At 43.2% G+C, this 19,533-nt stretch overlaps 1 protein-coding gene across 3 annotated transcripts in view; it reads left to right on the top strand.

Annotated features, from left to right (window-relative positions):
• PHKB (phosphorylase kinase regulatory subunit beta) overlaps positions 1-19,533 on the top strand; it is a 135,630-nt gene that overhangs the window by 60,298 nt on the left and 55,799 nt on the right. For all 3 annotated transcript variants that reach the window (XM_058154770.1, XM_058154769.1, XM_058154771.1), the window contains 4 exons: positions 3,184-3,241; positions 7,936-8,013; positions 10,361-10,519; positions 14,057-14,151. In XM_058154770.1, the coding sequence (XP_058010753.1) occupies positions 3,184-3,241; positions 7,936-8,013; positions 10,361-10,519; positions 14,057-14,151 (390 nt within the window). The remainder of the gene's footprint in view (positions 1-3,183; positions 3,242-7,935; positions 8,014-10,360; positions 10,520-14,056; positions 14,152-19,533) is intronic.

Raw genomic sequence — 19,533 nt, 5'->3', positions numbered from 1 at the left:
TTGTCCTAAATTTCCGGAAAGACATAGGATGGAAATAAACTTTGAGACACTGGAATACCATTGATCCGTTAGTTAGTAACAAGAGACTGGAAAGCCGGTGGCCAAGCTCAACTCATAACTATTTTATACACCTACAACTGACAATATGTATTCCTTTCGCTCATTTTCAATTGGTCACTGATACCGTGCTTCCCCAAAAATAAGACCCTGTCTTATATTTTTTTGAACCCCAAAATAAGCATTTGGCCTTATTTTCGGGGAGGTCTTATTATTTTGGGGTGCGTGGAGGAAACCAGAGGAAATGGCGGGGACCGGCTGTATTTAAATATTTTCGGGGAGGGCTTATTTTCAGGGGATGTCTTATTTTCAAGAAAACAGGGTACAAAGGGATAAGGAATGTATCATTTGTACTTTGCCCGTGTGATGAAGAATTACCTGAACCATGAACCTACCTGTATGGAGACGGAAGAAGGCAGGTTACGTGGGTCTATGGCCAACTCACCACAGGTTAACTCACCACGGGACAACTTGCCATGGCCAACTTGCCATGGGACGAAAGGTACACTAATATCAAGAAATTGGTGGAATAGAATCATTTATTTATTATTCGTACTTTATTATTCGTACTTTTATACCGCCCTATCTCCCTAGGGACTCAGGGCGGTTTACAGCCATATAAAAAAACATATATATATACAGGGTAAAACATTAATTTAAAAAACTTATTACATAGGCCAAATATTTAAAATAGAAATATAAATAATAAAACCCATTTAAAACCAAATTTAAAATTTAAACATTAAAAATTTAAAATTCTAGTCCAGTCCTGCGCAGATAAATAGATGTGTCTTAAGCTCGCGGCGGAAGGTTCGAAGGTCAGGAAGTTGGCGAAGACCTGGGGGAAGCTCGTTCCAAAGAGTGGGGGCCCCCACAGAAAAGGCCCTTCCCCTGGGTGTCTCCAGTCGGCACTGCCTGGCCGACGGCACCCTGAGGAGTCCCTCTCTGTGAGAGCGCACGGGTCGGTGAGAGGCATTCGGTGGCAGTAGACGGCCCCTTAAGTAGCCCGGCCCTATGCCATGGAGCGCTTTGAATTTCATTACCAAAACCTTGAAGCGCACCCGGAAGGCCACAGGCAGCCAGTGCAGTCTGCCCACGAGGGGCTCCCTCTATCCCCCGCGCAGCCGCATTCTGCACTACCTGGAATCTCCGGATGCTCCTCAAGGGGAGCCCCATGTAGAGAGCATTGCAGTAATCCAGACGAGATTTCACGAAAGCATGAGTGACCGTGCATAGGGCATCCCGGTCTAGAAAGGGGCGCAACTGGCGAACCAGGTGAACCTGGTGAAAAGCTCTCCTGGAGACGGCCGTCAAATGGTCTTCGAAAGACAGCCGTCCATCCAGGAGGACGCCCAAGTTGCGCACTCTCTCCATTGGGGCCAATGACTCGCCCCCAACAGTCAGCCGCGGCTGCAGCTGACTGTACCGGGATGCCGGCATCCACAGCCACTCCATCATTAAAGTCAGGATGCAAAAGGAGGGACAAAATGAAAAGTGAATGACAAAAATCGAAGCAATTTTTAAATAATTGAATTTGAATTGTTGAGTTGTCCTGTAGCGAGTTGGCCACAGCGAATTGTTCCCTGGTGAGTTGGCTGAAGCAAGTTAGCCATGATCAGTTGGCCAATGGCAGGTTGGCCCATTCCATGGACAAATAGCACAGAATGCATTTCATGTTGTGACCCAGGCCCAAGTAGGTAGTAGAAAACTCAGTCAGTGTAAAAACAAACAAACTTTATTCGAACAGCTGAGAATTACTTCATCCTCAGCGTAGTTCAACTAAATTAAAGCAAATTCCTCCCAACACAATTCCTCACTCTTATCATCAACCTTGGTCCAATTAGGCAAACTGCCAAAGGCCTTTCTTGGCAAAAGTTCAGAAGACACCGATACAAAATAAATGCAACAAGATGAAGCGATCAGCGTTGTTTTCCGGCAAAGAGCCCAAACGCCATTGCTGGTCCTTTAAGTCTTATATGAGGGGCCAATCATCTCTTGGCCCTACTCCCGAGTCATCCTCTTTGCTTGAACTGCTCTTGCCTTCTGGCAGTTCTTCTCATGCGCATTAGGAACAGGCTCCTCCTGTTCCTCTGCCTCACTACTGTCAATCTCTGGAGGCTCTGGAGTCTGCACCTCACTCCCCGATGACCCTGGCCCCACCTCAGCTTCTGACACAGAGCCTTCATCCGGGCTTTCCCCAGCCTCTAGGACTGGCCCACCCTCTTCCTCAGCCTCATCGCTGTCTGACTCCGTTGCCAGCTCTGCAGGCTGCTGGCGGACCACAACATTTCATCCCTTAGATTCAACTTCAACATGACTTAGCTCTGCCAAATCTACGGAGAGAAGTTGAGTTTTCGATGCTCTTCTCTTGTTCTTTGGGCATTCTTCTCCATGTTCTCCTGATGTTGTTGCATGTTTTGACAGAACCCAAAGAAAACGTTCATTGCTTTGATGGATCAAGTGGAGTGGGAAGAAGCTAAACAAATCATACAAGCTATTAACTTTGGCATTTCCTTGCCATCTATTTTAGTGAAGGAGACATGCTTGCAGTTTGGATGTGCAATACTTAATATATTGCATCAGCCCGTGTCTTCCTGATAGATTTGTTTAAAGGTGACTAGGTTTGCATTTCAAGCTCAATGTATAGTTTCTTTTCTGTCACAGATAGTCATATTATTTATCATTTTATTTAATTTCACAGCTGGCTACAGACTGGAGTGTATTAATAATACAATTTTGATACGGCACTGAATATTAATGCTTTCCATTAAGAGCTGTCTGAATGAAGTTCCCCTTTTTCCTTCACTTTTCTTTTCATATTATTTTTAATTTAAATGGAATTTCTTTGCGGAGAAGCACGGTGCTATAAATCTTACTCATAAAATTGTGGTTCCGCATTTTGAAAGGGTTGGATTTTTTTTTTTTTAATATGGACAGATGAATTATCTTCTCCCCCACCCTTTCTTCATGTAAGTTGTTGTCGTACTTAAAAAGAATAATTTGTTTTCCTCTGCATCATTCCTTTGAACTTGTAATAGATTGCTTGAATATGTTTCCGTAAATAAAACTGCAACACGCCTTTTATATATATTTATTTCCCCCCCCCCTTTTTAAAACAACTTTCAGCTCTTCGATGGCATTGAATGCGAATTTCCTCTCTTTTTTATTTTTATGATGATTGATGGTAAGTATGATTTTGTGTTCTTATTGTGTCGGGGAAGAGGGTTGGAATGTGCAGAAATAAATGGGTGTGTGTGTCTGTGTGTGTGTGTGTATATACATGTAGGCAAAGCAAGAGATAGATTGCTTATGCCAAATTTTCAATAATAATGCTGCACCTAAGTAAAATGAATTTAGTTATGGAATAAAGAGGGTGTGATGGCTCAGCAATTAAAAGATGCTGAGCTTGTCAGCTGGAAAGGTTCAGGTCCCAAACGCTGCACTGAGGGGGCGAGCTCCCATTCCTTGTTCCAGCTCCTGCCAACTTAGCTGTTCAAAAGCATGCAAATGTGAGTAGATAAATAGGTACCACTTTGGGTGGGAAAGTGACGGTGTTCTGTGTGCCTCTGCATATAGTCCCATGCAGTGGTATGCACGATGCGTGCCAAGCGCACGCAGGTGCAGTGCGTGGCAAAAGCATGCTGTTTGCGCATGCGCAGTGCGTGCCAAAAGCATGCTGCACACACATGCGCAGTGCCCGCCAAACATGCATTTCACACGGAAAAAGGAGGCTTGGAAAGGTAAGTAGAACAGCGAGGGGGGAAACAGCTGTGCCGCGTGATTTAGCTTTGCTAGAAAGCAGGATTTCTTTAGAAGCTCTAGAAAGTAGCTTCTTTTAACTACCGGTTCGCCTGAACCGGTAGTTTTTATCACTACTGGTTTGCCCGAACTGGTGCAAACCGGTAGCATTTCACCCCTGGTCCCATGGCCACAGAAATATCTTTGGACAATACTAAGAAATGGGGATGAATGCTGCCTTCTAGAGACTAAACCATAGGAAGAATAGCTGCAGGTTTTGGGTCTGGCTAGTCTAAAGAAAAGAAGAATATGGGGCGACATAATAGCAGTATTCCAGTATTTGAAGAGCTGCCACAAAGAAGAAGGAGGGGGTGTCAAATTATTCTCCAAAGCACCAGAGGGCAGGACAAGAAATAATGAGTGGAAACTGATCAAAGAGAGAAGCAACCTGGAATTAAGGAGAAACTTCTTAACAGTGAGGACAATTAACCAGTGGAATAGCTTGCCTCCAGAAATTGTGGCCGCTCCATTACTGGAAGTTTTTAAGAAGAGACTGAACAGTCATTTAAGAAGAGTCAGAGATGGCTGGACAGGGGCAATCTTTACCTCTATCTTTTATGGGATAAACTAATTTTCGGTGGTGAGCTTTATTTCTCACCGTGTTTGGTTGCACACAGCAGTTATTTATGTACAGTTGAGGGTAACAAGCTAAAGCATTTTTTTCTTTATGGTTTGGAAATTTTGAAAAGTCCTGGGAGGTCTCGGGTGCAGAAACAGCGTTCTGTCTCCTAGAAGAGCTCCTCCGTCAATTTCAACAAGTGCAACAGGAAATAATTGGAATTCATCTCCCATCATTCCCAGCCAGGTCAACGAACTTACAGAAGGTTGCTTTAGATAGATCTTCCCATGTGAGGATCTAGTATAATCCTGCCAGCCGGTTTGGGGATTTTCAGAGATCAGCCTATGGTCGCAAATTGAAGAAGTGACTTTTATTTAAAATCTCATGTAGCTTCAAAGACATTTCCCCTCCCCCCCTCCTTCATGACCTTTATCTTCAAGGAAATGCAGAATTTGAAATCCACAAAGTTTCCAGTCCCCTCCCCCTGAAAAAAACCCTCCCCCTGGAAAGAGGAAATGGAACAGCTGGCAAAGTGTGAATTGTAGACAAATGTCACTAAAAGAAAATTCTGTATAGATCAAAGCCAAACATTGTAATCATGACAAAAACTGCAGGAAGTCCATCTGGTATTTCATAACCCCCTGCCTACCAGGGAAATTATATTCAACTAGGGAAGTAGTGGGTATTACAGTATAATCCATGAAAAATTATACGTATGCCCATATAGGATAGAGAGAATACGTAATAGGAAAATAGCTTGTGAGCCATCCCTCCTGTCTACCCTTCCATCTTCCCCCTTTCTTCTACGGCACTTCTCTTTTTCTGATCTCCGTCGGCTGCAAGCCACAATTTGTGGTCCATTGGTGCCCATTGCCAAATTGAGGAGTAGCAGGATTAAGCCCTGGTCAGCTCTATCCAAATGTTCTGTCCCCCTTTGCCTCCGTCCGAGCGATGGCTTAATTAGCCAGCACTATCAGCTCTGGCAGCAAACTAGCGAGCATCTGCCAAGTGTCTCTGTTATCTCCCTCGACGCCGATGAGTCAAACAATACTTCAGCTCTTAGTTAAGCAGTTAATTTGCCTGCTACGAAGAGGCATAGCAGCCCTTGCTGCTTTTATATCCTGTGGGGTGTGGCTCCATGACTCAGCACTTCCTAGGCCTGCCCCACCCCTGCTTCTGTTGTTCCCGCCTCTCCTGTCTACAAAACCTAGGGTCCAGCCAGGCCTCATTGCCATCAGCTGGGTCTGGAGGCATGGCCTGGGGGGGAAAGAGTCAGGGGATGGAGGCCTTGTTATCTCTTCCACTTGGCCTGCCTCTGGCTCCTGGAGCTGAGCCAGGGAAGCCGGTGCTCCCGAGGTAAGTCCTAACGGCCCTTCCCCCTGACTTTCCAAGTCACTTTCTGGCAGGAGGCCTGGTTCGGGGGGCGCAGACACAACACCAAATGGGCAAAATGTCAGCTGTATTGACATACAGGCAGTCCTTGATTTATGACCACAATTCAGCTCAATTGTTTTCCTGAGGCTAAGCGAGACACTTTTTAAACGACCTTTGGCCCATTTTACGGCCCTTTCTGCTGTCGTTGTTAAGTGAATCACAGCGATTGTTTAATTAGTAACACGGCTGTTAAGTGACTCTGGCTTCCCCACCTGATTTTGCGTGTGAGAAGGTCGCAAAACGGGACCCCAGGACCTTGCAACCGTCATAAATGGGAGTCAGCTGCCAGGCTGCTGAATTTTGATCACATAACCATGGAGATGCTGCAACAGTTGTAAGTGTGAAAAACGGACATAACTCACTTTCTTTCAGTGCCATTGTAACTAAACCATCACTAAATGAGCTGTCATAAGTTGAGGACTACCTATACAACCGTAAGCTATACTTTAGTATTATATGTAGATGCCTGTGGCTTGGCGCTACCCAGTTCATGCTTCCTTCCAACAGCTGTTGAAAATTAGACGGGAAGCATTTCCTTTTGAAGTTGGGATTAGACCCAATTTGTTGCATTTGAGCCAAGGCCAAATGGTCCATGTGCTTAGACAAACATTATTCAGCACCACGGCTGTCAAACCCGTGGAGTCACGTTGCCGTCACGTGACATTTTTTCCATTTGCTGGGGTGGGCGTGGCCTGCGTGTTACACATCCAGCTCGCGGGCTGCCAGTTTGACACCGCTGGTCAAGATCATAGTTTTCATTTCCGTCATGTGTTTAGCTGAAAAGGGAAATGAATGCTTTTAATTTTCTTGCGGCAGTGCCTAAGGGAGTAGATTGAGTACATATAAGGGCCAGTTTAGTCTAGTGGTGAAGGCGCCAGACTAGAAACTAGGAGACTGTGAGTTTTAGTCCCGTTTAGTCCTGAAAGCTGGCTGGGTGACTTTGAGCCAATCACCAGGAGATTGTGAGTTCTAGTCCTGCCTTAAGCAGGAAAGCCAGCTGGGTGACTTTGCGCCAATCACCAGGAGATTGTGAGTTCTAGTCCTGCCTTAAGCAGGAAAGCCAGCTGGGTGACTTTGCGCCAATCACCAGGAGATTGTGAGTTCTAGTCCTGCCTTAAGCAGGAAAGCCAGCTGGGTGACTTTGAGCCAATCACCAGGAGATTGTGAGTTCTAGTCCTGCCTTAAGCAGGAAAGCCAGCTGGGTGACTTTGAGCCAATCACCAGGAGATTGTGAGTTCTAGTCCTGCCTTAAGCAGGAAAGCCAGCTGGGTGACTTTGGTCTAATCTCCAGGAGATTATAAATTCTAGTTCTGCTTTAGGTACGAAAGCTGTCTGCGTGAATTTGAGCCAGTCTTCTCTCTCTCTCTCAATTTAACTTACCACACAATATTGTTGTGGGGAAAATAGGAGGAAGGGTATTAGGTAAGCAGGAAGAATAGTTTCCACATTGAGTTGTTTATAAAAAACAGTAAAGATAGATTTAAAAAATATAAACCAATAGATGTATTTATTTGATGGGCAATTTGAATGAAATGGCAAATGGATTTGTTGGAAAGGAGAAAGTCCTCAGCGCGGCTTCACACCTCTGACATTTAGTCTTGAAAATAAAGGCTCTTTACCTTTGACAAGGAGATGCGGTGGCTCAGTGGCTAAGACGCTGTGCTTATTAATCGAAAGGTTGGCAGTTCAGTGGTTTGAATCCCTAGTGCCGCATAACGGGGTGAGCTCCTGTTCCTTGTCCCAGCTTCTGCCAACCTAGCAGTTTGAAAGCATGTAAAAAATGCAAGTAGAAAAATAGGGACCACCTTTGGTGGGAAGGGAACAGCGTTCTGTGCACCTTTGCCGTTGAGTCATGCCGGCCACATGACCACGGAGACGTCTTCGGACAGCGCTGGCTCTTTGGCTTTGAAATGGAGATGAGCACCGCCCCCTAGACTCGGGAACGACTAGCACATATGTGCGAGGGGAACCTTTAACTTTACCTTTGACAATGGCGCTCTGAAACGGCGATGGGCCTTTTCATTAGCACGGAGTCAACTTAGAAAGGGACGAGTCTTGCTAATAAAGTGTCCTTGGATTGCTTTTAGGGGTCTTCCGGGGAAACCCTGAACAAGTCAAAGAATACCAGAACCTTCTGGATCCTTTATTACAACAATCAGCTGAAGGTATGGAGATCTTTGGATCAGAAATCCTCAAGCATGTTTCCAATCAGTGTCACCAATGCAAGCATACATATATATATATATATATATATATATATATATATATATATATATATATATATATATATATATATATATATATATATATATATATACATTTCAACACGCATTTTCTTGATTGTAAGGCATTACCAATACAAATACTTGTACCCCAAATACCTATATATTTTCAGATATAGGTATACATCTGAAACTATCTATCTATCTATCTATCTATCTATCTATCTATCTATCTATCTATCTATCTATGTAAGTATAGATATATATCTGAAAATATATAACTATTCCCTCAATATACTGCGTTTTTAACGTCGTCACATAGGTATCATGTTTTCCCCAAAATAAGACCCTGTCTTATATTTTTTTGAACCCTGAAATAAGTGCTTGGCCTTATTGCTATGCACTCAAAAGCCCGATTGGGCTTATTATCAAGGGATGTCTTATTTTGGGGAAAACAGCAGGCGTGAAATGCAGCAGGTTCGGACAGGTTCTGGAGAACCAGCAGCGGAAATTTTGAGTAGTTCAGAGAATCGGCAAATACTGCCTCTGGCTTAGTTTTAGTTTAGTTTAGTTTTATTAGATTTTTATACCGCCCTTCTCCCGAAGGACTCAGGGCGGTGTACAGCCGAAATAAAATACAGAGTATATACAATTAAAAGAAATTAAAAGAAACTATTAATAAATGGCCGATAATTTAAAAATTAAAAAATTTACAAATGTTTAAAATCTCTAAAACCCCAATTTAAAATCACTATTTATGCCAGTCCTGCTTGAATAAATAAGTATGTTTTTAGCTCACGACGGAAGGTCCGAAGATCAGGAACTTGACGTAAGCCAGGGGGGAGTTCGTTCCAGAGCGTCGGTGCTCCCACAGAGAAGGCCCTACCCCTGGGAGCCGCCAGCCGACATTGTTTGGCGGACGGCACCCTGAGAAGGCCCTCTCTGTGAGAGCGTACGGGTCGATGGGAGGCATACGGTAACAGCAGGCTGGCCCCAGAGTGGGGTGGGAATGGGGATTTCGCAATATCCTTCCCCCAGGAGTGGGGAGGGAATGGGGATTTTGCAGTATCCTTTTCCTGCCACACCTACCAAGCCACGCCCACCAAGCCACGCCCACCGAACCGGTAGTAAAAAAAAAATTAGATTTCACCACTGGGAAACAGGGTATATGTGATGATGTTAAAGAAATCAATGCATTGAGGGATCGAGTTTAAAGCACCGTATTGAAGAATGCAGATGAAGTTTTTTTCTGTATTATTCCTGAGCTCCTTTTTCACTATGGCTTTTCATTTCACTAAGAGCAGCTGTAAATATTTCTGATCCCTAGCACCAGCATAACAGCGGTACGTCAAAAAAAAAAAAAAAAAAGCACAGTCTTCTCCATCTGTCAAAAATTACCTTCCCCCTCCTTCCTCCTCCTAGAACCAGTTTAAAGGCATTGCATCTGTTCACTCAAGGTGTAAATCGAGATGGCGGTTTTGTATCTTTAGTGAGCTGCAGCACAGAATGATTATTAGCACCGGTAGCGTTACTTCGTTCACTGTGCTTCGTTTCTGGCACTTATTTTGACATATATGTGTTCAGCGGTGGGTTTCACATTACGTTACTACTGGTTCACCCCGTGTGTGCGCACTCGTTTTGTGCGCACACACGCCTGGTTTGCGCATGCGCCTGCCTTCCGCACATGCGCCTGGCCTCAAAAACGTGCCTAAATAGGATGGCATAGAGTTGGAGCAGGGGGGGTGGGGGCATGCCCACCTGTCACCTCCACTACCAATATGGGAGAACTGGTCCAAACCGGCTGAATACCAACTCTGCAGGTGTTTAATTCAGTGGTGGGATTCAGCCGGTTCGCACCTATTTGGGAGAACCGGTTGTTAACTTTTGAAGGAGTTTGGAGAACCGGTTGTTGGAAGAAATCTTACTTTGTTTTTTTCCCACTTTAAAGGGCTAATCCTGTAAGGAAGGCAGGAAGGAAACATTCTGGTGGTGTTTCTAGCCTAATCTTTATTGCCCTGCTTACAGAAACCGCCTCTCCGGTTAACCCTTATTACATTGTAACAGTTAAGGCGAAGTGCCCATCGATTTGAGTGATGTTGAGTTGGCCACGCCAACACAGTCACATGACCATCGAACCACGCCTACCCATTAGGGCAGAGAACCGGTTGTTAAATTATTTGAATCCCACCACTGGTTTATTTATTTATTTTTCACATCATTTCCCCCCCCCCCGAACCGCCCATGTCCTTCCATTTATTCCTCTTTAACTAGTCCGTTTAAACATTTGCAGGCTATCCGGTTGTACCTAAATATTACCACGTGCCAGCTGATTTCGTTGAACTGGAAAAGAAAAATCCTGGCAGCCAGAAAAGGTTTCCTAGCAACCACGGACGGGATGGAAAGTTTTTCCTGTTTGGACAGTCCATCTATATTATTGCCAAACTTCTCGGTAAGTAAGCATACTTACCAAAGAATCAGAAGGTTCTCCTGTTTGAATAAGGCATATCTGCTACCTGAACTGTGGTGACTTCATGAGTTTTAGAAGCTGCGTGAGGAAGTTCCTGGATCAGTGAGCGATCTTTTAGCAATAGCACTTAGACTCAAGTACCGCTTCACAGTGTATTCTGTCTCCGTCCTCACTTTGGAGTAACGAGCTGGCCTATAGCCAGTGGATACACGGCTCCTATCAGTCCTGGCCGAGAAAACGCAGCTGCCTGCCAAAAAGTTCAAACAGATTAAGACTTCAGCTCACTTCGACACGGTTCAGCTAATTTGCTTCCCGTGGAACTGAGAGCCGTCCCAAAACTCTTTATATATCCTGTGGGGTGGGGCTCCTGCCCCACCCTTCCCTTTGATGATGCCGCCTCTCTAATCTTCTGAAGTGCGGGTCGATCCAGGCTTGATTAGTATGCTTATCAGCTGCGTCTGTAGGCGTAGCCTGAGGAAGGGAGGAATCAGGGGATGTCGGCCTCATTACGTCCTCCGACTGGCCTGGTTCTGGCTCCTGGAGCCAGGCCAAAGGCATCGGTGCTCCTGAGGTAAGCCTTACTGGCCCTTCCCCCTCACTCTCAGAGTCACTTTCGGGCATGGGGCCAGGTTCGGAGGCTGGAGCCACAACACAGTGCTTTACAGCCCTCTCTAAGAAGTTTACAGAATCAGCACATTGCCCCCAACAATCTGGTGTCCTTATTTTACCCACCTCGGAAAGATGGAAGGCTGAGTCCACCTGGAGCTGGTGAGAATCAAACTCCTGGCAGTGAGCAGAGTCAACCTGCAATATGGCAATCTAACCACTGCGCCATCACAGCTCTCTTGAATCTCTATCACACACTGTTTGCTAAAACATAGTTTATTAACTAGAGAACAGATTCCCTCATGCTTAACAATGTAAGAGCAACACTTTTTTGTTTGGGCCAAATTTCCATTGAGTCATTTTTCATTTTACCAATCAGATTGTTCTGACCTAGGCTTCCCCAGCAGCACAAAGCCAAGTCCTTGTCCCGATAAACCCCTTTTAATTAATTTACAGTGAATTCCTCTCTAGCAAAGTCTTTCCTCTCCCACAGTCTTTCAAGATAGTTCACAATTACCGACCTTCATCAGGCTTGGGGAGCAGCCAGGCCAATATCTTTCAGACGCCGCAATATTTGGCAAGAATGCAGTGATGAACTAATTGTCTCCTGCAAACTCCACTCCCCTTTTATTACCTCTTCATCGTCCACCTGTGGCCTTACTCCCAAGTCGACCCTTGTTCTTTAGCTGTTCCCTTCGTCTGTCCACTCTGCGCTTGCACACATTGGGAACAGGCTCCAGCTGTTCGTCGGCCTCACTGATGTCTGATTCCGAAGGCAGCTGATAACTGGCATACGGCCCTGGCCCCTCTCTGCCTCCAAAGCAGAACCCTAATCAGCGCCTTCCCCAGACTCCAGGACTGGCCCATGTTCCTCCCCAACCTCCTCACTGTCCGAATCTGCTGCCACATCCGCTGGCCGCTGGCGGGTCACAACACAGGTAATTTTGGGGAAGTTCACTAGCGTGGTTAGGAAAATAGCGTTCCTCTCCCACGTTGCTCTGTAGCAGTTTGCAATTAAGATGCACCTATGATCCAGAAATGTTCATTCTACCTCCATCAAAACTAGCGGCCTTGGACCAGATGTATTCTCCATAGACTCCTTTGTCTGCCTTTGAACATTGACAGTATATCTTGTTTTAAACTGTAGCTTCCTATTACATCCAAAGAGAAAACTGACACAGGGAGAAAAAAAAATTTCAAGCTATTGATGTTGAAGTCTGAAGCACAATGAAAGAGTGAAGGGTGGGGGGGGAGCATAAGGGCACATGACTTGTCATAGTGCCTTCACTCAAGATCATTATCTCTCAGTACAGTGTTGGATTTCAAGATGGCTTTTCAAAGGGACCCTTGAGAGAGAGAAAAAACACACGTTGGAAATGTCTCTCGGAATAAGCTCCCCCATGCTGCTTGTTTGAATTTTGGGATTGAAACGGATTGTGACATATTGGAACTAGACTGTCATGTTTCTCGGTGACATATATGTGTGTGTGCATGTGGGTGTATGCATAATGGTTATCCTTTGAGAGCCGAATGCAGTGTAGTTGCATTTTAATGTGTGTTGATTAGTGTATACTTAAAATGACAATAGAGATTCTATGTTTCTATCCTATCCTATCCTATCCTATCCCATCCCATCCCATCCCATCCCATCCCATCCCATCCCATCCCATCCCATCCCATCCCATCCCATTCCACTCTATTATTATTTCTATTCTATTCTATTCTATATTCTATTCTATTCTATTCTATTCTATTCTATTCTATTCTATTCTATTCTATTCTATTCTATTCTATTCTATTCTATTCTATTCCATTCCATTCCATTCCATTCCACTCCACTCCACTCCACTCCACTCCACTCCACTCTATTATTATTTCTATTCTATCCTATCCCATCCCATCCCATCCCATCCCATCCCATCCCATCCCATCCCATTCCATTCCACTCCATTCCACTCTATTATTATTTCTATTCTATTCTATTCTATTCTATTCTATTCTATTCTATTCTATTCTATTCTATTCTATTCCATTCTATTCCATTCCATTCCATTCCATTCCATTCCACTCCACTCCACTCCACTCTATTATTATTTCTATTCTATTCTATTCTATTCTATTCTATTCTATTCTATTCTATTCTATTCTATTCCATTCCATTCCATTCCATTCCACTCCACTCCACTCCACTCCACTCCACTCCACTCCACTCCACTATTATTATTCCTATTGTATTATATTATGATATATTCTATTATTTCTGTTCTATTCTATTCTATTCTATTCTATTCCATTCCATTCCATTCCATTCCATTCCACTCCACTATTATTATTTCTATTGTATGATATTATGATATATTCTATTATTTCTGTTCTATTCTATTCTATTCTATTCTATTCTATTCTATTCTATTCTATTCTATTCTATTCTATTCTATTCTATTCTTATTTCTATTCTATTCTGATTTATTATATTATTTCTGTTATTATTCCCATTCCTTTCCTTTTCCTATTCCATCCTCTCCTCTCTTCTCCTGTCCTGTCCTATTCTAATTGTATTCAGTGAGTTAAAAGAAAAGTCAAGATAATGGCCACGACCTTGTGACTGAAAGCCCACCCCTCTTTTACCTGTATCACAAAACACATGTGTTTTTTTTTAAAAAAAGTTTTATTCTATTCTCTTTCTATTCTATTCCTGATCCTCCCTGGGTGTGCAACTTCTTCTGGCAAAACTGAGTTCGGATGCATTCAATAACCTAGGGACTAGCTACTACATTTCACTATCATTTTGGTTTATGATCAGACCCTGATCTTGGTTCTTGCATATCTCAGAGTAATAAATTGTTACAGGGGGTGGCAAATGTTTTTAATTACCCATTGACAAATAACTGATGTTGGTGGTTTTGCTTTCAGTTGATGGTTTAGTAAGCATTAAAGATATCGACCCAGTGAACCGCTTCATTCCTTCTCAAGATCAGCGGAACGTTAGCATGCGATACTCAAATCAGGTATGCATTTCTCTATCTACTGACGTATGAAAAAAAAACCAACCCATTACTGTTGAGCAAATTGTGGATCCCTAACATTTTGTAAAAGAAATAATCTTGGATTAGTCTACGATGAGGAGCGTAGAATAAATTGCTTATATAATAACTCTTTGCAAAGTTTGCTCTACTTTTCAGTGTTGGACTAGATGGCCTTGATAATATAACGTATTTTTCAGAGTATAAGACACACCTTTCCCCCCCAAAAGTGGTTACTTGTCCCAGCTTCTGTCAACCTAGCAGTTCAAAACCATGTAAAACATGCAAGTAGAAAAACAGGGACCACCTTTGGTGGGAAGGTAACAGTGTTCCATGCGCCTTTGGCATTGAGTCATGCCGGCCATATAACCATGGAGATGTCTTTGGACAGCACTGGCTCTTCGGCTTTGAAATGGAGATGAGCACTGCTCCCTAGAATCAGGAACAACTAGCACATATGTGCAAGGGGAATCTTTACCTTTATAGACCGAATGCGGGTGTTTTTGGCCTCCTGAACCCTCCACGCGTCATGTTTTTGCCCTCCCATGCTTCCAGAAGCTCCGCACGGCCCCTTTTCTCCAAAAACGAGCTTGTTTTGGGGTTCCTAAGCCCTCTGCGCACCATGTTTTTGCCCTCCCCGTCCCCCAGAAGCTCATCACAGGCCAAAAATGAGCGCATTTTTGACAAAAACGGGCCATGCGGAGCACTGCAGAGTGCTTCTGGAAACCTGGGAGGGCGGAAATCTGATGTGCGGAGGCCAAAAACTATTTTTTTTCTTGTTTACCCTCCTGTAAATTTAGGTTCGTCTTATAGTCCGAAAAATACAGTATGTATTTTAAAAATTGTGTATAAGTATATATACAAAAATTGTATATAAGCCAGCAGAACCAGGAAGCAAGTTTGAACTATTGGTTACAAAACTTGGCTGGGTTATTCCAGTTGGTTTATTAAAATTATATCAATGTCTACCCAGGCTGGGTCTAATTAAAGAACAACTATTGGAACTGAAACAACCCTCAGTGCTGGGCAAATAGCTAAGGCCTTAAAATTACGATTAGCAAGCATCCGTCAGGACCTTGTTCTATAATTTATTCAATTTTGTTTTCTTTCAAAAACAAAAACAAAAAAAAACTCCAGCTTGGACAGTACATATAAAAAGAACTGCCTATGTGAGATGCATTGGTGAGTTTATTGTTTTTTCCATAGAGACCCTCTGCTTGTGTTTTGGTTGTTAAATTTACTGGCTACATTCTTTTTAAAACTACAGTTCAGGCATCTTCGACTATAGGTAGTCCTTGACTTACAACCATTGGCTTAGTGACCGTCCAAAGTTACAATGGCAAATGAAAAAAGTTAGTAAGACATCTGAGGTTGATTCAGTGGTGGGGTTCAAATTTTTTTATTTATTTTATTTTATTTATTTATTTATTTTGTCACAACAATATATGTAAGTATCATACAAAAAGATTATAGAGTATATAAACATATATATGAGTAAATATTAGGTGGTATAAGCATATATATATATAGGAAGAAGAAAAGAAAAACAATAGGACAGGAACGGTAGGCACGTTTGTGCGCTTATGCATGCCCCTTAATTACTTACTTAATTAATTACTTAATTACTCCCAATTCTGTGGGTGTGGCTTGGTGGGGGGGCATGGCTTGGTGGGCATGGCAGGAGAAGAATACTGTAAAATCCCCATTTCCTCCCCGCTCCAGGAGAAAGTTACTACAAAATCCCCATTTGCTCCCAATCAGCTGGGACTTGGGAGGCAGAGAATAGATGGGGGCAGGGCCAGTCAGAATTTTTACTATCGGTTCTCCGAAGTACTCAAAATTTCCACTACCGGTTCTCCAGAACTGGTCAGAACCTGCTGAAACCCACCTCTGGGTTGGTTCCTGGAAAATCTCTACAGTAGCAGGTTGAAGCAAGTAAAACGATTCTCCTCTCACTTAAATGTACTGATACACAGCTCACAAAATTTATGAGGTTATGGGAGACTCTGGATCACCTCATATTTTTTAGGTGTGCAGAGAAGTTAAGGCAGTCAAATCAATTTAACGTCCCTAACACATTTATTTTTAAGCGGTCATGACTGTATTTTACCTTAATTTCTTCTTCACAACTCTTACCTTCTATTTGTTTGCGGTTCAATAAATCAAGATGTTTTGTTGGCTTTTTCGGAATTCACCGGCATTCCATTAGTATTTGTTTTAATTCCTTTTAGCTGCAAAGCCATTATCTGGATTGAAACCCAGTTAACAGGTTTCTCATCCAGCTGGGCTGTAAATCTTTGTTGTGCAGACGTTAATTCCCTTATTCAGGAATTGGCTTTCTCAGCAGAAGGCTCACAAGATATGACTCAGCTAGATTTGTCCTTTGATTTCAGATAAGAATAAAGCACATGGAAATATTATCTGCTGCGCTACACAAAAGTCTACGCTTTTCCGAGTTAATGAAAACGTGTTCACTGTCTTGATGGTCCAGGAGATGTAGGAAAAAGTCAGGCAGAGCTGGGGCGGCGTCAAGGGAGCAATTAGCCTGGAATCATTACATTCCCACAAGCATTCTAAATTCAACCCCCTCTTGAATTCCGTTAGCTCTTACCTAGTGCCAGTTTAGTGCTAACCGTTGGTTGATTAGTATAGGCACTGATAGTAAATCAGTTTCATTGGAACTTAATGTTTGGTCCTGATTCTTCATGCCTGACAGCTCTAAGATGTAGATCAGACCAAGAAATCAACTCCACATTAAGATTAAAACTACTTGTATTAAAATTGACTATAATTACAGAAGATTACAAGTCTAATTATACATTACTTCCTCCACTTCTTATACTGATGTGAATTAGGGGTGTCTGAGACATTTATGCATTCTTTATTGTTTGGGTTTAAGGATTATTTTCCTTCTTGCCTATTTGGTAAGAGATCTCCCATTTTATTATCAAGGCCATCCTCTTTACAGCGCCCTGAATTGGATTATTAACACAATGGTTTTTTCCAGGGGTGGGCTTCAAAAATTTTAGCAAGGGGTTCTCTGCCCAGTTGCTGGGTGAGCGTGGCCCTGGTGGGTGTGGCCAAGTCAGCCTCCTGCACCATGGCGGTGGGGCCCATTTGTTATGCCCATTTCCACCTCTACATTTTCTTACATTTTTTGGAGAATAAGCGTACATTCCAACGAGATGAAGACTTGTTGGTTTTTGCTTATGAAAGATGGGGAGCTTACAGTGTGAGGGCTCGCTACAGTACCAGGAGAACCCTAATCCATCTCTCTCACTCATTAAAAAACTATGTGGGAAAGAAAGAAAGGAAGGAAGGAAGGGAGGGAGGAAGGAAGGAAGGAAGGGAGGGAAAGAAAGAAGGAAGGAAGGAAAGAAAAAGAAAGAAAGAAAGAAAGAAAGAAGGAAGAGAAGGAAGGAAGGAAGGAAGAAGGAAGGAAAGAAAAAGAAAGAAAGAAAGAAAGAAATAAGGAAGGAAGGAAGAGAAAGAATGAAGGAAGGAAGGAAGAAGGAAGGAAAGAAAGAAAAAGAAAGAAAGAAGGAAGGAAGAGAAAGAAGGAAGGAAGGAAGAAGGAAGGAAGGAAAGAAAAAGAAAGAAGGAAGGAAGGAAGAGAAAGAAGGAAGGAAGGAAGGAAGAAGGAAGGAAGGAAAGAAAAAGAAAGAAAGAAGAAAGGAAGAGAAAGAAGGAAGGAAGGAAGGAAGAAGGAAGGAAGGAAAGAAAAAGAAAGAAGGAAGGAAGGAAGAGAAAGAAAGAAGGAAGGAAGGAAGGAAGGAAGGAAGGAAGGAGAAAAAGAAAGTTTGCAAATAGCAACTGTCACATATAACTTATTCCTAGGGGTGGGTTTCAAAATTTTTTAGCAAGGGGTTCTCTGCCCGGTTGCTGGGTGGGTGTGGCTATGGTGGGTGTGGCCTAGTCAGCCACCTGCATACAGTGAGAGGGGGTGTTTTTGCCCTCCATAGGCTCCGGAGGCTTTTCTCAAGCCTCCAGGAGGGCAAAAACAGCCTCCCCAGGCTCTGGCCCATTTCCGGCCTTCCTGAACTTCCATCAGGCCCGTTTTTCGCCCTCCCCAAGCCTCCACACGTGTCCTGGACTTACCTGCATCCAAAATGGGCTGCGTGTGGACTCCTGGGAGGGGAGGGGAGGGGTGGGGTGGGGTGGGAGGGGCCAGTCAGGAGTGGGATTTGGGGGTTCTACACACTGCAAAGAATCTTAGCTAGAGGTTCTCCCGAACCCCTGCGAACCCCCAGCAGCCCACCCCTGGTTCTCTCTAACCTGGCATATGCTGGCTTCTATCTCAGTGTCACTTTTATAGTAGTAGGGCTTGCTTCATAGAAGATACACGATAGATATTCTGAAGGCTTCTGCCCATGTTTGCTTTGAAGTATTAAGAAGCCAGATTCCCCATGCTTCTTCCCCAAACCGTGGAATTTGAAGCTGGAAGCTTCATTGTAAGTTCAGAAACTAAGGCTTGCTTTCCTGTCCTCTACAAAGAGTTTACTACAAAGGATTAAGCCATCTCATTTTTATTCCAAAGCAAATTAAGGAAATCCATTTTAGTCATCTCTCTCTCTCTCTCTCTCTCTCTCCCGCTCCCTCCTTCCTTCCTTCCCTCCCTCTCTCTCTCTCTATATATATATATATTACTAGATAGCTTTGTAAAAGCCAATCAGTCAGCCAAACTTGAAGTTTCTTTTAAAAGGCAATCTCACTCATTAATGAAGCTCGTGTAGTTCTCATTAGTAATAAAACAATTTAATCAAACTTGAGAAGCTATTTTCTAGAAAATGGCACTTTTTCTAAAAAGAAAAGAAAAAGAAAACCTTATCGTGAAAGCGGATCTATTGAAGGGCTGCTATTCTTTTTCCCATAACTGGAATTCAAGCCTGAATGGCTCTGTATGTAACAACGCTCATCATCTGCATTTAAAATGATTCTCTCCTACAACAGAGAAACGATAACGTGTTTTGCGTTAATTCCCCTGAATTGCGTTTTTTTTTTCTCCTTATGAATCTCCCATTTCCAACTGAAGTGGACAAGCACGTCATAAAATGGCTTCGTGTCTGAGTTCTAAAACATTCGGTGGCATAGACAGGAGCAGGCAGTAGCCGTTCTCTGCAACTGTCTACAGATGTTGAGTCTTTTGCATTCCAGTCATCAAACATCTCCATTCCAGCATTTTTTTTTCTCAGTCAAAAAAACAAACGGAAACAAGATTACAGACCCCAGAAACGAATCGTACAAGTTTTCTTCTTTTCCCAGCCCTTTCTTCAGCCCCATGCTAAAAGCTCGTTCACATTTAACCAGTGGTGAAATTCAAACTTTTTTTTACTACTGGTTGGGTGGCCGTGGCTTGGTGGGCGTGGT

The sequence above is a fragment of the Ahaetulla prasina genome, chromosome 12, assembly GCF_028640845.1.
Source record: "Ahaetulla prasina isolate Xishuangbanna chromosome 12, ASM2864084v1, whole genome shotgun sequence".
Lineage (NCBI taxonomy): Eukaryota > Metazoa > Chordata > Lepidosauria > Squamata > Colubridae > Ahaetulla > Ahaetulla prasina.
This window is presented reverse-complemented; position numbering and strand designations above follow the sequence as displayed.